Raw genomic sequence first — 27,152 nt, forward strand, 5'->3', positions numbered from 1 at the left:
GATGTAGATATGTGGGGGCGTGTTAGAACGAGCTGTTTTAGGTAGGCGTGGCTGACTCTTAACTTTGATAAAGAATATCTCTTTGGATTTGAGACTTTAGTCTTTGCAACTTCAGGGATCTTATCTATTCACGAACAGCTTGTAACACTCCAAAGAGAAAGGAAAACTTGAAATCGCATCATATGACCCCTTTAATCATTTTTTACAGTAAAATGAAAATCAAATATTTTCCTTATCACATAAATGAGTGATTGTAAACCTTAATTGTATTAAAAAGGAAATGTGTGTGTGTGTGTGTGTGTGTGTGTGTGCGTTTTTGTGACAAATGAGGACACAAATTTGTATAATTACAAGGGTATGACATAGGTATTACAAGGAGAAGGTGACTTTTCAGGACATTACCCCATGTCCCCACTTTTCAAAACGCTTATAAATCACCCAGAATGGAGTGTATTGAAAATCTGAAATAGCACAAAGTTTCCTGTGAGGGGATGGTTTAGGTAGGGTTGGTGTAGGGCAATAGAATATACGGTCTGTACAGTAGAAAAACCATTACGCCTATGGGATGTCCCCACTTTTCACAAAAACAAACCTGTGTGTGTGTGTGTGTGTGTGTGTGTATCATTTATTTTTTAATATCATGAAGATTTCTTGGGGTTATACCATTTGACATTTAAAAACGTAAACATTTTATGTCTGAGAGACCACAGATCTGTTTTAATGGCTCAAAAAATAAAAATTGATACTCCAGAATTGTGTCTAATCATATGAGAACTAGGTAAAAACAAAATGTCAAGACGAAATAATAATCAAAGATTATGCCCATTTTTCAGCCTTTTCATGTAATATGTCCTCAAATATATATCAAAATAAATAATTTTAGAGATTTAAAACATGTTCACCACAGATGAATATATTCAACTCATTGTCTGTGAATGTTTAACATTTACAGCATGTGAAAGCATTTGTGAATAAATAAATTAATAGAAAAATGAAATGTCACAGATTGACCCATGTGATTTGTAGCATCTGTGAGAATCTGTTAGTCAATCCTGAGGTCTTTTGGGTGTGGATTGTTTTCAGCACAATGTTCTTAACGGGTCCATTAAAGCAACTCAAGAGGATGTGTGACAAGACGAGAGCTCTGGCAACTGGCATTATGATTGTGAGAGCACACATACATATACAGATATCATAGACTAAAGCACAGAGAGATTCAGTGTTTCATATAATTCACTAATTGGCCTTTTTCCTTTTTCTGTAAATCAAACATTTGTGTTTTTAAAGACATGCCTGGTGCTAACCTTCTGTGCTGCTTTTTGGGTAAGTGGGCTTCTTAATTAGCATGACTGTGTTTTGTTATGCTTATAAAATTGGTGTCATAATGTGTTATGTAACACAGTGTGCAAATTTGGATGTTTATTATGATAAGTAATTGTTTCCATTCCTTATCTTTTTAATTTCTTTGTTTTTGTATTTAGTGGAAGAACAAAGGCCTTGCTCTGCTGTTCTGTATCCTCCAGTTTTTGGCCTTTACATGGTAAGATACCAGCCATAGTTATGTTCTTTTATATATGACCGTATAAATGTTGTAATTGTATATATGGAGTATATTTATAAATACACACAAACATAGATGTGTATATATAAGAATGAGTGAAAGTGAGAACACAAGTGATATAAGACAATAAAAAACCTTGAACTTTGAACCATGCAGTGCTGTAAGTGATATGTTTTCTTTTTAATGGACTGGCATTATTACCTGACCGATATCACTGTAATAGGCATCCTGAAATGTCACACCTGTCTCTGTGATGGCCCAGGGCTTTGTAAAGCTTTCAGAAGTTAATTTGTGCTTTCAGTGGGCCCACATATTTGAAGCAGGAAGCTGCAAGTTGAAGTGGATCTTTGAATTTAAGCGCCAGAATGCTATTTTGCTACTATTGATTTTGTCAGCACTGAGATGATGTTCTTCTCCCTTCTTTCTTGCTCCATCTCTGATTACAGTGGTCTCAGTGGGTGGAGTTTGGAAAGAGGGGATGTGTGTAATACAGTCACTAAGTCTAGCAGAAGTTCCAGAATGGCTCATGTTTCCTACAGCACCTTTAATCCATGTTAAATGAATCTAATATACAATATGAGTTAAATCAACCTTTAAATCCCATAACGAGAAGCTCAAAAAAGATGTTGTTTATTGATGTCTTCAAGAACTTGTAGATGCAAAAGCGCATGAAACTGAGCATGGAAGAGTTATTTCAGCAACAGTTGGGATTTTGACACATGGACAATGTTTGTATTGTGTGTCTACACTGAAGATATTTAACAGACATTCTTATCAAGAAGCTATAAAAATAGGGCAATAGTAGCCCTGCTCTGGTAGCTATAATAAAAAAAAATACAAGTAATGCAGTGAATGCTGCTGTTATTCCATATTAAATTGTAATGACATCTTATTTATGGGCTAAGGTGTGTGTGTGTATGTGTGTGTGTGTTATGGTGACCAAATGTCCCCACAAGGATAGTAAAACCTGCATTTTTCAATGCTATCTCACGACCAATTTGTACATATTTTATGAGGTGGTTCATTCGTACGACCTCGCTCATACAATTTTGTACGTTTTCTGTGATGGGTAGGTTTAGGGGCGGGGTTAGGGGTGGTCATTTGTATGAATTCCTATGAATTTGCCACCTCATGAAATACGTACGTTTTTTCACAAAACATGCTAATTAGAATATGTACAAATTGCTGTGAGATCAGGTTGGAATTTTTTTATATTGTGGGGACATTTTTTGGTCCCCATGAGGAAGGCAGCATATAAATCACACTGGATGGATGGGTGGATGGATGGATGGATGGATGGATGGATTGAAATTGTACAAATGCAAGTTATTCGTGAGGGTTAAGGTTAGGAATGAGTTAGGGATAGAAGATAGAATATACTTGTACAGTAGTAAAATCATTATGTCTATTGAAAGTTCCTATAAAACATAAGAGAGGGAAATATAGCTTACGATTTTTTATTAGTCTCCGTTTAAATTGTATCCCTTTTATTTCACAGGTATAGCTTATCCTACATTCCTTTTGCAAGGTGGGTTTCCTTATATTTTCAAAACCATACATTTAAAAAAATGCTGTTGACACAAATCGACAGTCACTTGAGGAGACAAATCACAAATAAATTAGCTAAGTGATATAGCAAAATAAAACAAAATTGCAGATGTCAAAGACTGTCACTGGACCAATTTACCTAATTATTTTATTGTAGTAGTTGCTGTTTTTGCATTATTATCTATTATACAATATATGCATGTAAAATTGTTAAAATCTGCCATTTCCATTTCGAAATATCAGTTTTGCAATTTAAGTGCATATTGTGTGTAAAACAGCAAATTCACGTAATTGCTTTATAGACTAAAATCAAAACTGTCATTCTGTCACAGCCAAAAAAGACACTTTTAATCATCTGTTTTTTGGCTTTGGCGTTTGTTTACCTTTGGCTGTTTGTTTTTATGTAGGGATGCAATTATTAAGTTGTTCTCCGCGTGCTTCAAGTGAGATGCCTCTACATTTGGCCTTGGCTGTCTCTCTGTGTGCTGCTTTGGCTCCAGCTTCGGTGCTGCCTTCAATGCCACTCATGTACCCACTCTGCAGCCTGGCACAGACACCTCACCACACTACAGGCTCCCCTTACTCTGCCCAACGGATGGACACTCTCCATCTGTGTGAACAAGCACACACAGACAAGTACTCTCTCTCTCACACACACACACACACACACACACACACCTGTGCTTTACATTCAAGTAGGAAAATATGAAGGATGAAAAAATCTGGTTGAGTTTCGGACACTGCCCTATGGTGACATGTTTTGTGCAGCAAGATGGAGCAGCTTATTTTACATTTAACTGCTGTGTAATTGCTTAATTTGTTCCTACGTGCCTTCCTCTCTGCCGTCATCCAAGGATTACTTAAGGACTAGATTGGGTAGAAATGTAACCAGTGTTTGCAGTTTTTTTTTAGTATTTAGGTTTATTTCTTTTTTTTGCTAGAACAAGACAATGATGAAGGGCTTTCTAAATAATTGATCCAATTATATTTTAGTTCAGAAGTTATCTATTATAGGTAAGTAAAAGGATGACAGAAATGTCTTATTACTTATTGTTATCTTATTAGATAAGTCAAATATTAAACACTCATTAGGGTGCCAATGTATATCTTTATGGTCCATTTGTCTTCAAACAACTGTCTTTCTTTGCACTTAGGAGCAAAATGATGTGGCTTTTTCTGATTAATGTTTCACATTTCCTTTTAACTGTATTCATTTCAAAAATGACAGTGGTAGTTTTCCTCCTTGTTGTCTTTTAAAATGTCTGCTAATATATTCACTGCAGAGATTCATTTTATTGATATGTATAAAAATATTTTTCTGACTGAAATATAAGTTCCAGAATTATTTTATCATGACTGAAATTGAAATTTTCCCTACATCATGATGATTAATTGCCCATGTTTGTTTCATTATATAGATTTGCATTATTTCTATGAAAACAATTTATATCTGAGGTGTTTAAGAATTGTTACTGCTACTGTATGGACATTATAACAATCGTTGCTATTAAAAGTTATTCAGATTCATTCAGTCTACGTGAATCAATTTCTCTTCTCTAATTCTAGTTTTACTTACATTTTCATGTGAGTGCATCCTATTGTAAATAAATAAGTACTTACGTACTGTCATTTAAGAAGGCCCGTCCCACAATGCATCTGTGAGTCTCAATAATAAGACTTTTATGAGTTGACTGGTGTGCGTAAGTCATCTCTGCTAGTGAAAGGTCAGGGAGGGTTGGTTTGCTGATGTTTGATATTCCGGAGGATTCTCCGCTAATGAGACTTTTTTTCTCTCGGATTTAAACTCTTTGAATCCTCTAATCTCCATGCACGTGGCTCGGTGATTAGAGCGCCGGTCGCTGGATCGAGTTTCTGTTCATTCTCGCCCGCTGCAGAGAACATCCAGTATTTGATTTCTGCTCCACATGGCTTCCACAATACTAAAGCTCTTTGACAGTATGCCCTTATTTACGCCCTCACATATGAGTCCATCTTGTGAATCACAGTTGATCTTCTGATGCTTCATACCAGTCCGACTTCAGTAAGCCAAATGAGGTTTAAAGCATCACGTATACAAATAACAGCTCCATCGTTAATTTAAAAGGAAATATGTGGATTTAGCCTTGTTGTAGAGTTAAAATGTAAATATATATATATATATAGTGATATTGTGAATGCGCTGATCTCTTTTAAGCTTTAAATATGGGTCAATGACAAATAAGAATGTCCGAAATTGAAAGTTTAAAACTCATGTGCTTAAATGACTTTGCATTCAATTATTGAAAAATAGCCTATTTAATACAGTTTTTACGTAAAATTAAGTATGTCATGACTATGTCAGTATTTCCGTTTGACCCGAGCAAGACGTCCGTTTTAATAAAAGGCACAAATATGTGATAGACTATTTTTGAAAATCTAAAAGATACACATTCAGAAGGGGTGCTATGTGTTCTATGGTTCTATCGTCAGATGACAAAAAAAAAAAGTTTCTTGCGTATTCTAGTTATTTGACAATCATTCAAGATCTTTTAAATAAAACTTTTCTCTCCTGACAGTTTTAAGCCGCAAAGAAAATCCAAATAACTTTTTCAAGAAATTGGAAACATACTAAAGGAGCTGTACTCACGTCTCTCTCTCTTTTTTTTTTTTTAAGTGTTATGTATTTTTAAATAACTACACGCCGTTGATACATTTACAATTTTGATACATTTTACACACACACGCACAAATTACGAGCTGTCCATGGTTCTGAAAAAGCAGAACATCAGAAGTCATTTATATATTTGCAGTAGCCTATATGCATAAAACATGATTTTCCATCATGTTTTTCATTCCTTTGCTTGAGTTAAGGTAGCGTTTATCATACGTTTATTTTTCTCTCTGAAGTGTAATGCCTGTAAGTTTCCTTTGAATTTTCTACCCAGGTTTTTCCTATTATTTAAACAGCATAATATTTCCTAAATATAAATGTGAAGACTGAAAATGAACTTGAATGTAGAACATTAAAGTGGGTTTTGAACTGAAAACAATGGGTTGTGAATGAATCACTTAATTGGAGAAGCCCACGTGACTGCACGTTTATCTTCCTGTCATAAAAACAGGTGGTCGCAGAGAGCTGAAGGTACAGATCCAACATACACACTGCTAGTATACTAAAGAGAGTCGTTTTTCTTTTATGATTGAAGCCGTCCAAAAGTTGTGTTAGGCACAACGTTACGTCTAAATCTTCTCATACATTCTAGAAAGTTTAAATCCAGTTCTTTAGTACTTGTCAAGCGCGTGTGAGATTTGCCCGTTACTCATGAAGGTGGAGGAAGAGCTGAGGAGCGGCGGCGGCGGAGCGGTGACCGGTGCTCGGGGCAGCAACGACTGCTGCATCACCAGACTGCTGAGCGTCGTGGAGAGCGAGTTACAGGCCGGTCGAGAGAAGGGAGACCCCACTGAGAAACAGCTCAAAGTCACCCTGGAAGATTCCGAACTCTGGAGTACATTCAAAGAAGTGACCAATGAGATGATTGTGACCAAGAACGGCAGGTGAGCCACCATGAACCAGATGCCAAAGTTGTAAAAGTCTTGATAAAGCAATGGAATGGTGTTTGTTAATATTAATTATTAATAACATTTGTTTTGCACAGAAGCTGCTAGAAAACAGGTTCGTGACGTTTACTCGAACTTACGGATTTATTTTTCACAAATTACATTCAAATTCTTACATTCAAGTAAATTACAAGTTCTTATTGTTTATACGTTAAAGAACATGTGGTTATAATTATATAGTATTTCATTCGTGTTGTGTCAGAAAATTAGTATAATTAATATAATTAGTATAAAGATTAGTAAAGAAATAAGTATGACATTCGCGTCTTAAAGACAATTTTTAGATAATTTTTGAACACATGTACATAAAATTTCCTCAAAAAAGTATTTGGACACTGAAGTTATGTAGGCTGTGTGTTTGCATTATTTAACAAAATATCAAATCAAGTGACATTTATTTTAAAGCAAGATGATAAACACTTTAAAGCAAAACGTTCCACAAAGGATAGCCTATTTATTAGGTTTTTAAATGATTAAACCATATTTGTACTAGACAAAAAAACACCTGCTTCAATTCGATCTTTCAAAAATGGCTCAGAAAAGTTTGTCATGGGGAAAAAAAGGGGTTGCAGATGCAATGACATTCAAGCATTTTAAATGTTACTTGGGTATCTTAAAACTTTTAGGGCCCAGTGTATAAGCATAAAATTGACTAATATTGTTTCTTGAGAGAATAGAAAAATGTCAATGTGATAGTTTGAATCTAAACTTTAAAAACAATTGTGATAGTCTTAATCCTTATGAAAATGTTTATTAATTTGTCAGTTGTAGTTTTGGTGTTAATTTTATTTTTTATTTTTTTAGAAGTGTTCTCATTAATAAAATCAAACTATGTCCCTGTGGTCCAGTTATCTATCCGTCTTTCTATTAAAATGCCTTGTCATCTCTAGGCAGGTTGATCGTTTTGTGTTGCTGGTATTGGCGCATGGTGGTGTTTTTATGTTTTTTTTTTTGGAACAGGCAGATTAATTTAATTGAAAAGGCTTGTTGTGGTGTTATCGAGCTGAAGGGTGACTTGACCAACTCATTCAGTAGTTACAGGTCAGCTCTGCAGGTGGGTGTCCTTCCATTTGCATCCCCTCTTAAACGTGTTCTCATCCATAAAAAATCATGGGAGAAAAAAGTGGAAAATGACTAGCGTCCAACCTCTCGTGAAGTTCGTGCTTGTAGAGTTTTGGCAGGCAGTGTGAATCGTTGTTGGGGATAACTTTTTAATCATGTATGTGAGTGTGTGAGTTTTTGGACCGATTGAATAAGATTTTGTGTCTTAAAGAGATGTAAAAATGTAAAATCCAGAAATGTAAAATCTTTGATTCTTCTTTATGTGGAAAACAAAAGAAGATGTGTATTGGTCCATGTCAGTTGAGTCCAAAACAACATTGGAAACCTTTGACTTACATTAAAAGAAAATAACAAAAGATGTTTCAAAAGTTTGTTCCTACACTTATAAAATAAGATACTTTGAAAAATGTCGTGTTTTTTGTTTTGTAGAACCATTTTGGGTTCCTCAAAGAACCTTTCAGTGCACCATTTTTAGTGTAACGATCATTGTAATAATCTGAAGAACACTCTTAAATATAAAGGTTCTTTATTGGCATTGATGGTTCCATGAAGAACCTTTAACATCCACAGAACCTTTCTATTCCACGAAAGGTTCTTTTTAGTGGAAAAAAATGTTCTTTAGATTATTAAAATGTTGTTCACACTAAGAAGAAAAAGGTGGTTCTTTTAAGAACTGTTAAGGTTCAAAACGGTTCTTCTGTGGCATCGCTTTGAAAACCCCTTTTGGAAGCTTTATTTTTAAGAATGAAAGAATCTTTTGTGCAATGAACCATCAAAGCCAATTAAGAATCTCTATTTTAAGAGTGTACAACTGGTTCAGAAACACTTTTCACTCAGAAATTCCTAGTAAATTTCACAAATAATTACCAAGAAACTACATGTTGATTTAAATGGGAAATTTTGAAGTAGAAAGACTGAAATAGTAGTTCCTTGTAAACAAACTCCAGTAACCTTCATTTTATTTACAGCTTTGAAAAAGCATTTTTTGGAGATCCAGTAAGCATTCTTCTGTCCTTTGTAGGAGGATGTTTCCAGTTCTGAAAGTCAGCGTGACGGGTCTGGATCCCAACGCCATGTATTCGTTTCTGCTGGACTTCAGCCCTGCAGACGGTCACCGCTGGAAGTACGTGAACGGCGAGTGGGTCCCTGCGGGCAAACCTGAGCCTCACAGTCACAGCTGCGTCTACATCCACCCCGACTCGCCCAACTTCGGTGCCCACTGGATGAAGGCCCCGGTGTCCTTCAACAAAGTCAAACTGACCAACAAACTCAACGGAGGCGGTCAGGTGCTGACACATACAAAGACACACATAAGTTCCCACTGCACTTTCTTCGGCCGATTTCTCATCTAAATCGTTCCCTGTAAAAAGTCTGAGAAAACAAAGGCCCTATGCACATGTAACGCTCGTGTTGTGCAGGTGTGTAATGCCGTGCATGACCCGTTCCGTAATCTTGAGTAGCCTCTCTGGGCTCTTGTGTGTCCAAAACAGGCTTCTGTAGCTTTTAGGAGTCTTGGCCTGCCTTTAATCACCCTGTGCGCTGTCACAGGGAAATTTCAAGTGTGCATTTATACAATTAGTGCGCTCCTCTGCATCCACTTCACCTATGGAGCCCCTTTGTTCAGCAGGGACTGCATGTAAACAGGAATAAACAGCTCTTAATTGCCACTTTTCTTGTTTAATGCACTTCCTGCCGTTCAGACAGAGAGTGGTCTACTTCAGCTAGCCATCCTGGCTTTCAGCGGGGCCGCTGCGAGGTGCTCCAGCCCGCTCCATTCGAGTATGACTCCGCCACCAAATTATTATTGGTATTTACATGACCCCTCCTCTGCGCCCTCCCCACCACCCATCCTCTTCTCCTCTATTCCTGTCGGTTCCCTATTTACCGGGGTTTTTAAACGCAGAGCTGGCAGCGGAGAGGACGACGAGAGAGAACCAGCTCTAAATGAAATAATTGCTGTGGTTAGTTGTACATTATGGTAATTACCTCTGTTTTTTCTATGCAAAATTAATTTAGCCATCAGTCCTTAGATGTTCAAAAAGGCAACATATTAAAAAAAAGGCAGCGGGGAGAGAAAAGCACACAAAGCCCTTTATGTCCCCTGTAGCCATGCAGATGAGTACCTGCCCCTCATCAGTCATTGTAATCTACCAATTAGAGTAAAAAAAAAAAATGCTGCTTTTCTCTCTCGTTTCATCCGTCTCTTTCTCAGAATTCAGTCCATAGATTTTTTGTCGTGGTCACTGCAGTCATCCGAAGAATTTTTTCACACAGAAACAAAGACAATGCAGTATCTAAATGTAAAGACATACATTTATACAGTATGGTGATACTGTCCGAATTTTCAGCTGATGACTTGGAAGTTCTAATCCCACAGTTTTATGACATAAATAATTATGTATTGATAAAATAGTCTACATTTCTTCTCATCGGAGTAGGATAGTAGGATAGTTCGCCCCAAAATTTAAATCCTCTCATCATTTACTCACCCTCAAGTTATTAAAAACCTGTATGATGTTCTTTCAGCTGTTGAACACAAAAGAAGATGTTTTAAAGAATGATGGTAACCTAAGAGTTGATGGTACCCATTGACTTCCATAGTATGGAAAAAAATACTATGGAAGTCAATGGCTACCGTCAGCTGTTTAGTTACCAACATTCTTCAGAATATCTTCTTTTGTGGTCAGCATTTGTGTGAAGGCATACAGGTTAGGAACAACTTGAGGGTAAATTAATGGTAACATTTTAATTTTGGGGTGAAATATCCAAGTTCAGTACTGTCAAAATAATTAACACAGCCAACAAAACAGTTTTAATTTTGCCATACAGCACTGCAAAATAGCCACCATGTCAGGTAACTTTATACAAAGATGTTGACATTATAATTAGAATCGTTAAAATTAGACATTAAACTACTAATTTGACATTAAAATTTGAATCTAATAAAAATTTTCTTGAGCACCAAATCAGCATATTAGAATGATTTCTGAAGGATCACGTGACACTGAAGACTGAAGTAATGATGCTGAAAATTCAGCTTTACCATCACAGGAATAAATTACACTTTAAAATATATTAAATGCACATATTATATGTCAAATATGTGATATGTAATGTGTGTGGATTTATGGGTAACTCATAACTGAAAAATGAAATGTATTATTATAGCCATTTACAACAGTTGTTTGAAATGCTAAGGATTTCATTCTGTGTTATTAATTATTCTTTATATTCAAACCCTCTTTGCAGTTTTGCATCCTGTTCGATACCTGTTTGAAATTCATTTAAAATATACACTAGTACAGTATGAATCTGGATTTTTAAAGTCAGTGTGTTATATAGATCTTATAAAAGTAATCTTCTGTAAAAAAAAACTTACTTTCCTTTTCTTGGTTTACCTGGTCCAGATCATGCTGAATTCTCTCCATAAGTACGAGCCTCAGATTCATATTGTTCGTGTAGGAGACAGCCACAGGATGGTGACCAACATCTCTTTCACAGACACTCAGTTCATCGCTGTAACGGCCTACCAGAATGAAGAGGTTAGAGCATCTTCACAAAACATTTAGGTTAAACATGTCTAAAGAAATCACACTCATGTTGTTCCAAAAAACAGGTCACATTTCTTACTACTGTAGACCTTGAAAAGTGTTGTTGATGTTCATGCTGCTCCTTTCCATGCAATGAAAGTGAATAATCAAGCTCCAAAATGTAATCTATACAACTTGTGCACTGTATAAAAGTCTTCTAAAGTCATATGACAGAAAAAAATGTGATATTCAATAGTAAATCTTGCTGGGTGAACTGTACCATTAAAAAGAAGATTGCTTATATTTTGCTAATTGCAAAATATAATGACTATAAAATAGTTGATAAAACTATTTGAGATTTTATCCTCACAATCCTCTATGCTTCTTCCTTTCACAGATAACTGCACTGAAGATAAAGCACAATCCGTTTGCCAAAGCTTTCCTTGACGCAAAGGAAAGGTACAATTCATTTAAATGACATTACACAACAAACACCGCCAGTGTCAGAAGATAAGTTTACTCACCGAGTTAACGATGCGTATTTCAACTCATAATAATATCATAGCGGGCATTAGCGCTAGTCAAGCTAGCATGACTGTGCGAAATCAGCCGTGATTAACGACCAATTATTAAACATTTATACTTTGAATCGAGTGAGTGTGTGAGTAAAGGAGCTTGTTGGAGAGGCAGTGTGAAGTGAGAGTGAGAGATTTCGAGCGGCTACAGTGAAGAATGTGTGAGATATTACACAATAATGTTGGTGGTATGAGTGCTGAATTACTGTTCTCCAGTCATAACTTCACCAGAGCAGAGGTACAACACTACTCAAGTGAGACTGTAGACTGTACAGTGTAAATTTAAACTATTAAGAGTGAATCTCATGAACATGTTTACACTCTAAAAAATGCTGGGTTAAATATAACCCAGCATTTTTTAGAGTCCCAGAGGTTGGGTTGTTTTGACCCAGCTACTGGGTTGTTTTGACCCAGCGGTTGGGTTCAAAACATCCCAACCGCTGGGTCAAAACAACCCAATAGCTGGGTTTGTCCCTTTTTAACCCAGCGCTGGGTTATATGTAACCCAGCATTTTTTAGAGTGTAACCCCCCCCCAAAAATGGTAACACTTTAGTTTAGGGACCATTTCTCACTGTTAACTTGCTTAACAGCATGCATATTACTAGCTTATTGGCTGTTTATTAATACTTCTAAAGCACACATTAATACCTTATTCTGCATGACCATATTTTACATCCCTTAATCCAAGCCCATAGCTAAACTTAACAACTACCTTACAAACTATTATTAATAAGCAGCAAATTAAGAGTTTATTGAGGCTAATGCTATACTTAATAGACAGTTAATAATGAGAATTGGACCTTAATAAAGTATGGCCAAAGAAATTATATTTTGCATAAAGAAAATTGTATAATGTGCATAAATAATTAATGCATATTTTAGGACCGTAGTATTTTGCATTGTTACATTATATTCATGACAATTGGAAAAGAAAGATTAAATTAACAGAAAGGCTTTTTTTTTTAAAGGCTTTTTTTACAGCACAGTCCATACACCAGTGAAATATGAATACTAAATGTAATCAAATTATTAGAAAATGCATGTGATGAAATTAAAAGTGATATGTCATGATAAGAGTAGAAGTATGAGAGATTATGAAATATTTACCTGTGAAAGGATGTACATGATGTACAGTACATCCAATAAAAACCTGACAGGTGTCACATGATTTGCCTAAAAATAGTGGAAAAAAGTGAAAAACAGACTCATGATAATGTAAGTACTCTTTGCATACAGTACACCATGCAGTATTTTTAATACTTCCATTAATGCATGCATCCATAAATGCACACATGCTTTAAAAAAAATTGTGACAGTAAAGATATTTAGATTGTTACTAAAAATATCAGTTTCTAATGATTCATCATCAAAGAATTCTGTGAAAGAAAAATGTATCAGTTTTCACAAAAATAAGCAACACAGCTGTTTTCAACAAATAACAATAAGAAATGTTTCCTGAGCAGCAAATCAACATGTTAGAATGATTTCTGAAGGATCTTGTGACACTGAAGACTGGAGTAATGATGCTGAAAATACAGCTGCGCATCACAGGAGGAAATTTTAAAAACATGAAAAAATCTTACCAACCCAAACTTGAACAATAGTGTATGTGGTTCATTTATGTCTATCATTAACCATTATGATATATTAGTTCTATATTTGAGGTTTGTCTCATGCATGAAGCTTTTTCTCTCCATAGGAGCCATCCTAAGAATCATCTCGAACTGCCAGCTGAAAACCAGCATATGGGCATACCGCACTGTTAGTCATTCATTTTCCTGTTTTTGTCTGATTTATAGATGGATTTAAGAAATATTTACAGCATTTTGTTATGTGAATCATATTGGTGTCTGTTTGTTGGTTGCAGGCGGATGGTTCATATCAAATCCAGACACTCTGTGTTCTGCTAGTGGTGGTAACTTTCCGTACCCAGGAGGTTTACCGCTTACTCCCCACCATGGGTACAAACACTACCCAGGCCTGCATGGGCACCGAGCAGCCCCGTCAGCTATTGGGTTGTTTTGACCCAGAGGTTGGGTTGTTTTGACCCAGCTACTGGGTTGTTTTGACCCAGCGGTTGGGTTCAAAACATCCCAACCGCTGGGTCAAAACAACCCAATAGCTGGGTTTGTCCCTTTTTAACCCAGCGCTGGGTTATATGTAACCCAGCATTTTTTAGAGTGTAACCCCCCCCCAAAAATGGTAACACTTTAGTTTAGGGACCATTTCTCACTGTTAACTTGCTTAACAGCATGCATATTACTAGCTTATTGGCTGTTTATTAATACTTCTAAAGCACACATTAATACCTTATTCTGCATGACCATATTTTACATCCCTTAATCCAAGCCCATAGCTAAACTTAACAACTACCTTACAAACTATTATTAATAAGCAGCAAATTAAGAGTTTATTGAGGCTAATGCTATACTTAATAGACAGTTAATAATGAGAATTGGACCTTAATAAAGTATGGCCAAAGAAATTATATTTTGCATAAAGAAAATTGTATAATGTGCATAAATAATTAATGCATATTTTAGGACCGTAGTATTTTGCATTGTTACATTATATTCATGACAATTGGAAAAGAAAGATTAAATTAACAGAAAGGCTTTTTTTTTTAAAGGCTTTTTTTACAGCACAGTCCATACACCAGTGAAATATGAATACTAAATGTAATCAAATTATTAGAAAATGCATGTGATGAAATTAAAAGTGATATGTCATGATAAGAGTAGAAGTATGAGAGATTATGAAATATTTACCTGTGAAAGGATGTACATGATGTACAGTACATCCAATAAAAACCTGACAGGTGTCACATGATTTGCCTAAAAATAGTGGAAAAAAGTGAAAAACAGACTCATGATAATGTAAGTACTCTTTGCATACAGTACACCATGCAGTATTTTTAATACTTCCATTAATGCATGCATCCATAAATGCACACATGCTTTAAAAAAAATTGTGACAGTAAAGATATTTAGATTGTTACTAAAAATATCAGTTTCTAATGATTCATCATCAAAGAATTCTGTGAAAGAAAAATGTATCAGTTTTCACAAAAATAAGCAACACAGCTGTTTTCAACAAATAACAATAAGAAATGTTTCCTGAGCAGCAAATCAACATGTTAGAATGATTTCTGAAGGATCTTGTGACACTGAAGACTGGAGTAATGATGCTGAAAATACAGCTGCGCATCACAGGAGGAAATTTTAAAAACATGAAAAAATCTTACCAACCCAAACTTGAACAATAGTGTATGTGGTTCATTTATGTCTATCATTAACCATTATGATATATTAGTTCTATATTTGAGGTTTGTCTCATGCATGAAGCTTTTTCTCTCCATAGGAGCCATCCTAAGAATCATCTCGAACTGCCAGCTGAAAACCAGCATATGGGCATACCGCACTGTTAGTCATTCATTTTCCTGTTTTTGTCTGATTTATAGATGGATTTAAGAAATATTTACAGCATTTTGTTATGTGAATCATATTGGTGTCTGTTTGTTGGTTGCAGGCGGATGGTTCATATCAAATCCAGACACTCTGTGTTCTGCTAGTGGTGGTAACTTTCCGTACCCAGGAGGTTTACCGCTTACTCCCCACCATGGGTACAAACACTACCCAGGCCTGCATGGGCACCGAGCAGCCCCGTACCCATCGCCCTATCTGCCCCGCCATCATCACCACCGTGGCCATAACTCAGGTGCAGTTTAATCATGTCTGTAATTACAGACAATCATGCTTTTTGTATAAAGACAGGGTTTCCCAAATGGGGGTTCATGAAGGAAATGCAGGGGGTTTGTATGCTGATGAAAAGCTAATAATTAATAAAACTGAATTTTGGGTTCACGGTAAAGGCGGCTTCTCACAAACGCTATTTCTGCATGTGCTGTGAGTTTAATGCATTTGTGAACGCAGTATGCACTAGATTCTCTTTTATATTCACGTTTGCATAATTTTCAACATTTTTGTGGATGGACGTTTACTGCATTTCACTGGTATTTCACCAAAATAAAAGCTTGAGGATTTCAAAATTTGAAATAGAAGAATTTAAAACATAAGTATTAGTATTGTAACTTGCAGTGTAAAATAAAATTATTGTTATAATTATCAAATAATTATTTTTTGTACTTTGCAGCACAATTGTAATTTATAATAGTAATATATTTCTTCATTTTTTATAATTAGTTTAAACTAATAATAATAATAATTATTATTATTAAATGATAATAATAATAATTATTATTAAATAAAACAATAAAAAAACAAAAAAATATTTTATGTTTATTTGCATGTCATGCGACCATTAACAGTCATCATTGAACCATAAATGTACAAATGTGTCTATAAATTATTCAAATATTATCTTAAAATATTGGGGTTACTTCCAAGTATTTTATGTTCAAAGGGTTTGGCTGACAAAAAAAAATGGGAACCCCTGTATTAAGGGAATAATTAATCTAAAAATCTAAATCAAGTAATTGTTCACTCACCATCATGTTTCAAACTTGTATGACTTTCCTCCTCCCGTGTAAAACAAAAGGAGAAATGTTTAAAAATGTACCAGTCATTAATTTCTGTATAATAAAAGTAAATGGGGATCCATACTCGAGCTCCAAACTGACAAATATTTTACATATCGTATCACTTCGAGCTTTTCTAGTTGTCAGTTTTTTCTTTAACTCACTTCAGTTTTCTAATTTTTCCTTGAAGTGTCTCTATCTGAGAATCTGAGTCCAGGTGCTGTGCAGATGTTCTCTGGTCACGAGGGATGGACAGGTGTGTCTCCTTCTGGTCCTGCTGCGATGCGGTCTATGCAACCTGCTCCAAGCTCTCCTGGAGTCAGCAGGTCAGAAAGCAAACCGACTTTTAAGTCTTACACAATATGACCATATTTCCAACAATAAGGTGATGTAAATAAGTAAACAAGCTCATGTGATTTTCAGTCAGTATCCATGCCTGTGGACTGTGAGCAGCTGCACTGTATCATCCAGTCCTCCGGGGGGCATTGTGAGCGCCACACACAGCCAGGAGGAGCCCGCAGATGGAGTCTCCACCTCAACATCACCCTGCTCTTTGCTGCAGGGCCACGGACCAACCAGCTCTGAGGGTGGTGTAGATCAAGCCAATCACAGTAGGGTAGGCGGGGTGAGCTGGCCTTCTGTCTCCACCCACTCATTTTGAGTGTTCTCATTTATTAGCAAAGAAAGAGGTGTACATGGTCTTTGAGGATTATGAGTGTACAGCTGGTTCTGACGTGTCAATGGTCCTGTCCCAAATGACTCCATCAGCCATTTCTCTGAATCTACGCTTAATAGCTTTGTTGGAATAGGAACTCTACTGTCAGGAGTTCCTCCAGTAACCCCATCATAAGAAAAAAGTTGATGTACTTGATTTCCCTGGAGTAAACTATAGGATATTTGAGGCATCTACCAAATTTTCAAAGGGTTCTGCCAAACTGGAATTCTAAGGATCCTAGAAGAAAGACAAATGGTCTCTGTAAGAAAAGATAAAGCATAGTCCATAAGATCACAAATCCGAACAGGGCAATCTTTTATCTTTTATGGTAGAAAAAGGGAAACTTTTTGTGCTTTCAGTGTGTTGTAAAGTTGTCGTAATATCGTATTTTGGTCATTGCAATGGATCTGAGCACAGCTTTTGTGTGAATGTTGTCGTCAAAGTCAATGATCATCTAACAGCAGCACAGAGGTTACTAATGGGTTCAATTCCCAGAGAACACACAGTGATTAAAAACATGTCATTTGCATAAAAACATCTGTCCTATAACTATAAATGTACATTAGCATTCAAAAGTTTGAAAAAAAAAAAACGTTCTGACCCCAAACTTTTGAAGGGTATTATACAGTAACAGAAACTCGTTCCTTTATCTTATATTCTTACTTCTTTTCACAGTCCTTTTTTGTACAGTCTGGTCAAAAGTTCAAAGCTGTTATCTGGACACAGAACATCTGACTAGAGTGACTCAGAGAGAAAGCTTAATACAACTACAACTGTGGTAAAACTCTACAATTAGGCCCCAGCATAAATGGTTAGTTAATCAATTAAACCACTTTGGCTTGTGGAACAAGGCAGTGTTTTGGCAGGTACAGTGATTTCGCTTTTACCTGGACTTTTTACCTCCACAACAGCAAACACATTCATTCACAATCTCTTTTTCTGTCTCTCTTTCTCTCACACACACACACATACACACGCACATATTCATTGCATTCACACTTTCACAGGCAGAAACACAAACACATTACAGTTGCATTCACACAACTACACACACAGCTCTGCTTCCTCCAAAAGCAGGCCTCACTTACCCGCAGTTTTAAAACGCTGCATAAAGAGAAGACAATTATTCCCCCATCATATTTTTCCGCTCTTGAAAATGTTATTTTAATCGTGCCGGTGGAGTGGACCACTCTGTTGTTTTCACATGAGTGTAAAAAATAATGACGGCTGTCCAGTGAATGGGCCCTTGGCATGTTTAGGCCACTATGGGCATGCAGCAGACTCTCTCTCACACACACACACACACACACCTACACCTAAACAGACACATACACAGTGTCTAAACAGCTTCAGGACGGACCAAAAAAATGTTCTGAATTTTATTTTCTTAATCCACTGATCTCTTATATTTTCCATTTCTCTTATATTTTCATATTAGTACTTATTTTTGTCTGCAATGACACATCGTATTTTAAGCCTTTAAAAATTTTGAAAATATAAAAAATTAATTAGAGTACCTGGATTAAAAAACAACCAAATTCCACAGCTGATATACGACCCCAAAGACCTAAAAATAACTAGCACTTAACATGTGAAAAAGGTGACTACAATAATCTTGAACCTGACTGCTAGTGCACTATTTACCTGACATGTTTAATAAAAAAAAGACAAGAACGTATGTACAAGACAGTACTTGTATTGTTTTGCTGTTTTTTAAAGGACAGTTCACCCAAAAAATTGAAATGTACTTACCCTCGAGTCATTCTAAATTTTAAAGAAAAGTCTCCGTTTTTTTTTTTTATCCAGTGGTGTACCAATATTCTTCAAAAAATCTTTTTTTGGTTTTTGCAGAAAAAAAGTCAGTCATACAGGCTTGGAATAACATGAGGTAGAGTAAACAACAGAATTTAGATTTTTTGGGGTGAACTGTTCCTTTAATAAGAAACATTTAAAATATATAACATTCTGTTAGAGGACATAAAATAATTTTTGGTATTAATGTAGCTAAAGGACTCAAGCTTCACTGTATTTGTTCTGTTATTTGTAAACGTATTGCTCTTAAATCACATTGGAAGCCCTAACTTGCCATAAAACCTGTTTAAATGTACCATCATTTCATGTTGATATGAACAATATATTGCAAATAAATTCTGAGTTTCATCATCTGTTAGTTGCCGCCTAGATACAGTGACTCAATGTCCATGTCATAGTCTTTCCTGGGAGGCTCCTCTGGGCTGGAGAACTCCTCTCCAAGCATCCTCCACCACGGGAGACGCATGCTCTGCATCAAGGTATTGTGGGATTGACGGGCGCGTGTGGCCACAGGGCAGGAGCGGCTCAGAAACAGATTCACATCCTCCGCTCTGGCATCCTTCAGTGACGGCGCATCTAAAATGAACAAACAAATGAGTGATTTTAGATTGGTGGTTCTCAGTGTCCACAATAATATTCAAATGCTCCATAACATTTCCAGTTGTTCATGATTTATTGGATAAGGATTTTTAAAATGTTTTTTTTACTCACAATTTCTACTCAATAGTTTTTGGGTTTGGTATAACTACAAAGAGGAATATTTATTTAAAGATGCACAATGGAGTTATAAGGGTATCTGAAGGATTTTTAAAATCAAATGTAAGATTTTTAAGACTGGCACAAAAAAAATAAATACCATATAAGCAGGGTGGGGCGATGTCTATGGTAACATATTAAAATAAATACAGTGAAATTATTGTTTTGTAATGATTTACAGTTCAGACTGAGGTTTTCACAAAAACAAAGTTTTATAAAATTATAAACTTCACATTTCATATTTTAAACCATTTTTTAAGAAAATGACTCAAAAGTATCAATTACCACATTATTTTAAACAATTATCAATCAATTATTATATTAATTTAATAACATAAATGTGTCTTAGCGTCTTAATTGTTTTGATTTTTATAATGCATTAGCTTCATGTCGATCATTTACAGGTGCATGTTTGCTGCAATGGGTCAATTTTCTATGGAAGCCCGTTTCCGCCACTGAATAAAACAAGGTAAATCGCAAATTCTTCTCTCACAATTCTGACTTTTTTCTCAGAACTGCAAGATATAAACTCGCAATTGCAAGTTATGAAGACAGAATTGCATTATAAACTTGCAGTTGTGAGAAATAAAGTCAGAAATGAGAGATTTAAAAATGTGTGACACATGCAATATAGAGGTATTGCACCAGATACATAATCTATGCAAATGTAGCCACATCTGAAATAAGGCTTGCACAGCTACAGTAGAAGCTTTTGTGCTCACATACAGTATTTGGATATGTTCCGCTTTGCAGAATTCCTGAAATCATGCTTCACATCAGTAGATCAGCTATAGATTTATGTACGTACTTAGTAAAAGCTCCAAGTCTGTGTTGATCTGCGCAAGTAGAGCCTGCCTGTGCTGCTCCTGTGCTCGATCAGACGCTCTGTTGATCAGGTGCTGGTGCAGGAGACTCTGTGCTCTCTGATGGAGCTCCACACTGCCCTCTGCTGACGTCACTGATGACTGCACAACAGAAAAAAACACCATTTAGAAAAGAAACTTTTAAAATGAACATTATATGGCTATATTTGGATACAGCTTAATTGATGCTTTAACTCCAAGGCATAAAATACCAAGAGAACACAAAATTTCATTTCTTCAAGGTGACTCACAGGATGTAGAGAGACGTGCTCCTGTATGTGTTGCCTGAGCTCCGTTCTTCTACTGTCAGTCAGTCCTTTGGGTCCTTTTAACGGCGTGAGAATACTCCTTTGTGCTCTACGACGTTTTAAAAACTGCAGAATCTGACAAATAAGAACATGAGCACATAAATGATCAAGATTATCAGAGAATAACAACTCAATCTCTTTAATGTATTAAAATGACAAGTGTACAATGTTCGTTTATTATTTTCATATATGTACAAAGGCCATGGCTATTAAAGTTAACTTAAAACCATAAAAAAAATGTATGCTACTTGAAATAAACTTAAATCTTAACTAGAATAAAATGAATAAATAAGCTTATTTTATTTTAGCTAACTGCCAAGGTAACATTTCTCATTTTTGTTAAAACTGAACTAAAAATAAAAACTACAAAGACAACTTTTAAAAATATTGTTACACGACTCTGTGGAATACTCGATTCCGATTGATCAGTCACCACATTCCGAGGTATGTTATTTCCTGATAACAACTCGTAAAAACTAATAGCACAGGCTCATCCGGGTAACTCCGTTGAGCTTTATTCTGCGATAACAACCGACTGGATGTACATTATCCCTTACTTAATAAGAATAATAAAATTAATTAAATTAAAAAAACACAAAACTACTAAAACATGAAAAATTGAAATGAAAATGGAAAAACTCATTCAAAATATTAGGGAAAACTATAATAGGATCTCAACGATATTAAAATAAGAGTGACAGAGTCTGAGCTTCTTACAATGTAAAACAGCTGTCCTTTAGTCACATTAGCTGTACACTCACGGCTCTCTGTAGGGTGACAGCAGCTCTGTGCTGTCTGAGAATGTATCTGTGCTGCTGGAAGTTGCGTCTCTCTCTGTGTCCTCTCCACACTCTCTGAATCAGCACGGCTGCCTTGTTCTCCAGCTCCCCCAGGTATCTCTCCACCTGGGCTGAGAGAGGAAGACAACAGTTAAAGACCTCACAAAATGGTTTGACATGCAGTGTTCTTTCATTTGTTGACATGCTTGCTCGCCAATATTTTCAGTCTTCATTTTAATTTTAATTGTTGCAAATGTGCTTTTGTGTTTTTGGTATTTTTTTTCTGAAATACTAGTTTTTAAGTTTAATTTATTTTAATTCCATTAAAAAAAAAAATTTAAATTTTAGTTTTTCACCTTAAAATTATTTCAGCTAGTTGCTAATGCAGTTTCTAATTTTTGTTTAGTTTAAGTGTTTCATTTAATATTTCTATTTTATTTTATTTCAGCCTTTTTCAATTAAAGGTGGGGTAAGCGATATTCAAAAACTCTTTAGAAAACCGATTCGGGCCAACTAACAAAACAAACTTGTAGCCAATCAGCAGGTAAGGGGCGTGTCTACTCATGATGTGGAGGAGAGAGTGTTCAGTGCTCACATTAGCGAGCCGAGCAACAGAAAGATAGAGATGGCGGATAAAAAACAAAAGAGGAAAACGTCTGCGGAACAAAAGAAGGCTTAAGGCAATAAGGCGAGACCTGTGTAAATATCGGATCAGCTTTCCAGCGCTGGAGAGAACTCAAGGAGTGGAAGGCCTGCGATTGGACGCCGAGGTTGCTTTGTTTCTTCTCGATAGGTGAGTAAAGCCCCGTTCACACCAAGAACGATAACTATAAAGACAACTATAAAGATAACGATATTAGCGTCCACACCAGCGAACGATATCGTCTGTTTATTCTAAGCGCACATGCGTCTGCCGCTTTAAATTCTTGAGCTTGTGGATTCTGATTGGCTGTCAGTGTTTTATCGTTCATCAGCTGGAAAAAAATCATTTTGAAAGTGATCACAACGATATCGTTCCTCTGTATCGTTATCGTTATAGTTGTGGTGTGAACTATGCTATTCTTTAATATTGAGAACGATTTTTAGAACTATATCATTATCTTTATAGTTATCGTGCTTGGTGTGAACGGGCCTTAACACCGTGTCTGCGCTAAAGTCACAGCTAAAGTCTGTCTAGTACACTGGACGCGACAAAGCGACCGTTGAAAATCATTAGAAATTTGTGTCAATACGTCATGAATAGAATGCAGCAGCAGTTTTCTGTCGGGGATTTGTCGTGTCGTGCCGCGCCGCATCCAGCGTAGATCAAAGATATGTATATATATCTATGGTGTAGACAGCATCACTGATTATAATGAGTTCCATAGTATTTTGTCGCACCGCGCCACTCGCGTCCAGTGTAGACACGGTGTAACATTGGTTTTGCTTTGTTTCACAGAACTAATCGTTGCCTGGGTTGCGTACGTATGTGTGGGGCGGAGCTATCAAAATAGGGGCGAGACACTTTTGGGGTAGGGGCGTGTTTGTTTTGGTGATTTCAAATGTCAACATTGGCTACCAGAAATCGCTTACCCCACCTTTAACAAAAAACTTTTAATTTGAGTTTTTGGTTAACGAAAATAACCCTGGTTACCACACTATGTTTGATTTTGTGTTTGTTACCAGCTGGTAGTATCTCCATCAGATGAAGCTGGTGTTGGCGGAACTGTCTCATGGCTCTCTGTCTTCGCAGACACACTTGATGACGTAATTCTTCTTCTGCGCGTTGTCTCTCAGTGTGTTCCAGTTGTCGTCTGCGCTTTTCCCTATTGCACAAAGATAAATCTAATTTATTATATATAGTGTCTCTAAATGGTAAATTTCTTCATTTCACAGAGGGACTGATTGAATTGTTTTCTTACCTGAAGCTGCGCTGTAATGTACTGACCGCTCTGGGGAGTTTCCTCAGTCTTTTTCTGGTCTGATGGGCTCTCCAGGCTGCCTGGATAATACAAGCTGCTCGCACATACTCCTCAGATGACTCCTTTATTTATATACAGTATGTAGGGTAAAGAAATACATAGCAAACAATAAGAATACAAGAAAACAGCCAGTATAATTCTAAGTGATCATCAGAAAGATAGTGGAAAATGACGATATATTATGAGTTTTTAATGAAAGAATCCTTAAAGAAATGGTTCATCCAAAAATTAACATTGGCAGAAAATTTACTCTCCCTCAGGCCTTCCAAGATGTAGAGGAGTTTGTTTCTTTATTGAAACAGATTTGGAGAAATGTAATGTTACATCACTTGCTCTCCAATGGATCCTCTGCAGTGAATGGGTGCCGTCAGAATGAGAGTCCAAACAGCTGATAATCTTGTGAAGTCAATAGCTGCATGTTTGTAATAAACAAACTAATCAATTAAGATAATTTTCATGTCGGACTTTGATGTGAGAGGACAACAGGAGGCTTCATTGGAGGAAGCATTATTATGGATAAAGTTTTTAAGCCTTAATGATGGATTTGTTTATTACAAGCACACAGATTTTTGCTTCACAAGATGTTAATTGATGGACTGGAGTCGTGTGGATTACTTATGGATTATTGTGATGTTTTTATCAGCTGTTTGGACTCTCATTCTGATGGCACCCATTCACTGCAGAGGATCCACTGGTGAACAAGTGATGTATTGCTATTTTGGATTTCTTCATATGTGTTCTGATGAAGAAACAAACTCCTCTACATCTTGGATGGCCTGAAGATGAGTACATTTTAAGCAGATTTTCATTTTTGGGAGAACAATTCCTTTAACTATCATCATAAGTGGACTTAAAGGAAAAATTAAAATGCTACCAAATGTAAAATATGTCTACATTAAGGCATTTAGCAGACACTTTGAGCTGGTGGCCACTGACCTTAGTGTCTCTCCATGGGACATCTGACCGCAAGTGATCAATAAGCTGATCCAGTACAGAGTCAAAGCCTTTACCACGCCAGTCTTTCACAGCCAAATCAGCCAAACCTGCAGGACCAAACATTGGACGACTGGTCTAAACACTCAGCAACTAAAACTTGAAGATGCTCTGAGATCGAAAGAGTGCGACTGTACCTCTGTAACGCCTGTGAATGAGCTGATGGGTTGAGCTGCTGTGGTCCATAATTAGAACAAGGGTCTTTACAGCTGCTCTGCCGATCACAGGATTCGAGCTACTGGACATTTTATACACAATATCATCCATGATGTCAGTCAGAGCCCTGTTTCCCATCTCAGCTACAACAGCACTGCAGAAACATAGGGAGAGATAGAGGTATTTGAGTATTTGGATGTGAAGCAGTTACTTGGATAAAGACTGTATTATGGACTAGGTTGTACCCGTTTGCCCTGAAGATATTGTTCCACATGGTGACAGTAACAGTGGAGACGTCATCATCTTCACAGATTTGGATGTTCTCATAATGTTTTGATCCGAGTACTGAGAAGAGAATGCTAAAACATCAGTTTAATTTCAGTTCAAGCTAAAATCCATCTCTACAACACACATCTTGTGATGGTTAATTTGCTAAATTTATAGAGGAAGTTGTTTACCATGATGAATGAGATGTGTATGAGCCCTGAGGAGCCAGCCAATCGAATCAAAGACTTTTCTAAATAAACGAATTATCTCATTATGTTCCTTGTCCTGTTAAAAAGAGAAATGAAATGATCTGGTTGGTTACAACTCAGCTAATAAAATTATGTTCTTAGAACTTTTTTGCTAACATTCCCATTATTTATGAATGTGCTCTTAAAGTTCAAAACATCCATTTCTTTTTTTCTGGTTGAATGTTAGTGAAAACATGAAAGGAATGTTTATTATTTTCAAACATAATTTTGTTAAAGTTTCTTCTGAAACAAATAGTGTTTTAATGTTAGACATACATTCAAGGTTCCATGAATGATGTATAATGTAAAAAACATTAATCAAGACTTGATAACTTTGAACGAACATTCTATTACGGCTACTGGAAAACATACAGTGGTGTGAAAAAGTTTTTGCCCCCTTCCTGTTTTTTTAATTGTTTGCATATTTGTCACACTTAAAAGATTCAGATCATCAAACAAATTTTAATATTACACAAAGATAACCTGAGTAAATACAAACTGCAGTTTTGAAATTATGATTTCATTTATTAAGGGAAAAAAGCTGTCCAAACCTGCCTGGCACTACGTGAAAAAGTAATTGCCCCCTAAATCTAATAACTGGTTGTGCCACCCTTTGCAGCAACAACTGCAATCAAGCGTTTGCGATAACTGGCAGTGAGTCTTTCACATCGCTGTGGAGGAATTTTGGCCCACTCTTCTTTGCAGAATTGTTTTCATTCAGCCACATTGGAGGGTTTTTGAGCATGAATGGACTGTTTAAGGTCATGCCACAGCATCTCAATCGGATTTAAGTCTGGACTTTGACTTGGCCACTCCAAAACCTTAATTTTGTTTTTCTTGAGCCATTCAAAGGTGGACTTGCTGGTGTGTTTGATGTGGCTAGTGAAATTTAACTCAGCTTTCTAAAATAATGTGGTTAATCACAGTTCTTTCATGATTTAAGAGGAGGGGCAATTCATTTTTCACGTAGGGCCAGGTAGGTTTGGACAGCTTTTTTCCCTTAATAAATGAAATTATCATTTAAAAACTGCATTTTGTATTTACTTGCATTATCTTTGCGTAATATTAAAATTGGTTTGATGATCTGAATCTTTTAAGTGTGACAAATATGCAAAAAAGTAAAAAAAACAGGAAGGGGGCAAAAACCTTTTCACGGCACTGTAACTTTCAGAGAACCTTGCCAGAACATTTGCCAAAGTTCTGAGAATGTTCCCTGTTAGTTGGGTATATTGTATTCTGTCTCTTGTAATCAAAATATAGCAATTATTATCAAAAGTCAGATATGAGAGAACTAGTTAGAAATAATGACAGGTGTTTAAGATTTGTATCACTCTGAAAGGGTTTATTTTGCATTAATAACTAGCTGACTGTACAATAAATAACCCAAACCTTGCTACTTGATGTTTTCTGTGATTCAGGAGACTGTAATATCTTACCCGCAAAGCTCTGTTCATTAGACGTTCTGCAAGAAAAAGAAGGCTTTCCACCACAGAAGGCAGAAAATCATGACTAAACACCTCCATGTCTCTGAAAGCACCCAGACCCACACAGCATGTGCTAGTTGGACAGAAACACGCTTTAAAACTCTGAGACTGCGAATGACAAAAGTACTCAGCTTGTATTTATATTTGAATACCTGAGGAGGTCTGCCATCTGTGTCAGAACCGCATAGCCTCCGTGAATCTTGGCTGGACTGAACTTCAGGGAAGAGGAGCAGTACTGCAGCACACCATGAGAGTAAAGACTCTGTTTACATGCCTCCAGATCCCTCTGATCTCCTAAAGACTTCCTGCCTACAAGATCTGTTCATGAAAGGAGTTTGAGTTCATTCATGTAGGAGATACATTTACATTTACATTTAGTCATTTAGCAGACGCTTTTAT

The 27,152-nt window shown here is 36.3% G+C and overlaps 3 protein-coding genes across 4 annotated transcripts in view; 2 read left to right on the forward strand and 1 right to left on the reverse strand.

Annotated features, from left to right (window-relative positions):
- Window positions 1-4,297, forward strand: part of sft2d2b (SFT2 domain containing 2b) — a 5,796-nt gene extending 1,499 nt beyond the window's left edge. The window contains exons 4-8 of the mRNA XM_016472492.1: window positions 1,084-1,165; window positions 1,288-1,323; window positions 1,482-1,540; window positions 3,060-3,089; window positions 3,517-4,297. Of these exons, the coding sequence (XP_016327978.1) occupies window positions 1,084-1,165; window positions 1,288-1,323; window positions 1,482-1,540; window positions 3,060-3,089; window positions 3,517-3,556 (247 nt within the window). The 3' untranslated portion in view covers window positions 3,557-4,297. The remainder of the gene's footprint in view (window positions 1-1,083; window positions 1,166-1,287; window positions 1,324-1,481; window positions 1,541-3,059; window positions 3,090-3,516) is intronic.
- A 2,113-nt stretch (window positions 4,298-6,410) lies between these two features.
- On the forward strand, window positions 6,411-17,072 carry tbx19 (T-box transcription factor 19). Its single transcript, XM_016472491.1, has 8 exons — window positions 6,411-6,643; window positions 8,790-9,054; window positions 11,176-11,310; window positions 11,696-11,757; window positions 13,574-13,635; window positions 15,403-15,591; window positions 16,602-16,737; window positions 16,835-17,072. The coding sequence occupies exons 1-8, from the start codon at window positions 6,411-6,413 to the stop codon at window positions 17,070-17,072; spliced, it is 1,320 nt and encodes a 439-aa protein (XP_016327977.1).
- A 1,991-nt stretch (window positions 17,073-19,063) lies between these two features.
- Window positions 19,064-27,152, reverse strand: part of iqcb1 (IQ motif containing B1) — a 9,325-nt gene continuing 1,236 nt past the window's right edge. Inside the window, exons 2-13 of one of the 2 annotated variants that reach the window (XM_016472490.1) lie at window positions 26,906-27,071; window positions 26,706-26,826; window positions 25,213-25,306; window positions 25,000-25,099; window positions 24,736-24,908; window positions 24,542-24,648; window positions 23,546-23,667; window positions 23,307-23,449; window positions 21,627-21,775; window positions 20,809-20,940; window positions 20,550-20,659; window positions 19,064-19,514 (exon numbers count right to left, since the gene is read on the reverse strand). In XM_016472490.1, the coding sequence (XP_016327976.1) occupies window positions 19,331-19,514; window positions 20,550-20,659; window positions 20,809-20,940; window positions 21,627-21,775; window positions 23,307-23,449; window positions 23,546-23,667; window positions 24,542-24,648; window positions 24,736-24,908; window positions 25,000-25,099; window positions 25,213-25,306; window positions 26,706-26,826; window positions 26,906-27,071 (1,601 nt within the window). In that variant the 3' untranslated portion in view covers window positions 19,064-19,330. Of the gene's footprint in view, window positions 19,515-20,502; window positions 20,660-20,808; window positions 20,941-21,626; window positions 21,776-23,306; window positions 23,450-23,545; window positions 23,668-24,541; window positions 24,649-24,735; window positions 24,909-24,999; window positions 25,100-25,212; window positions 25,307-26,705; window positions 26,827-26,905; window positions 27,072-27,152 lie in introns of both variants that reach the window. The other variant, XM_016472489.1, reaches the window with a different exon arrangement.

The sequence above is a fragment of the Sinocyclocheilus anshuiensis genome, unplaced genomic scaffold (genome assembly GCF_001515605.1).
Source record: "Sinocyclocheilus anshuiensis isolate Anshui unplaced genomic scaffold, SAMN03320099.WGS_v1.1 scaffold472, whole genome shotgun sequence".
NCBI classification, from domain to species: Eukaryota; Metazoa; Chordata; class Actinopteri; order Cypriniformes; family Cyprinidae; genus Sinocyclocheilus; species Sinocyclocheilus anshuiensis.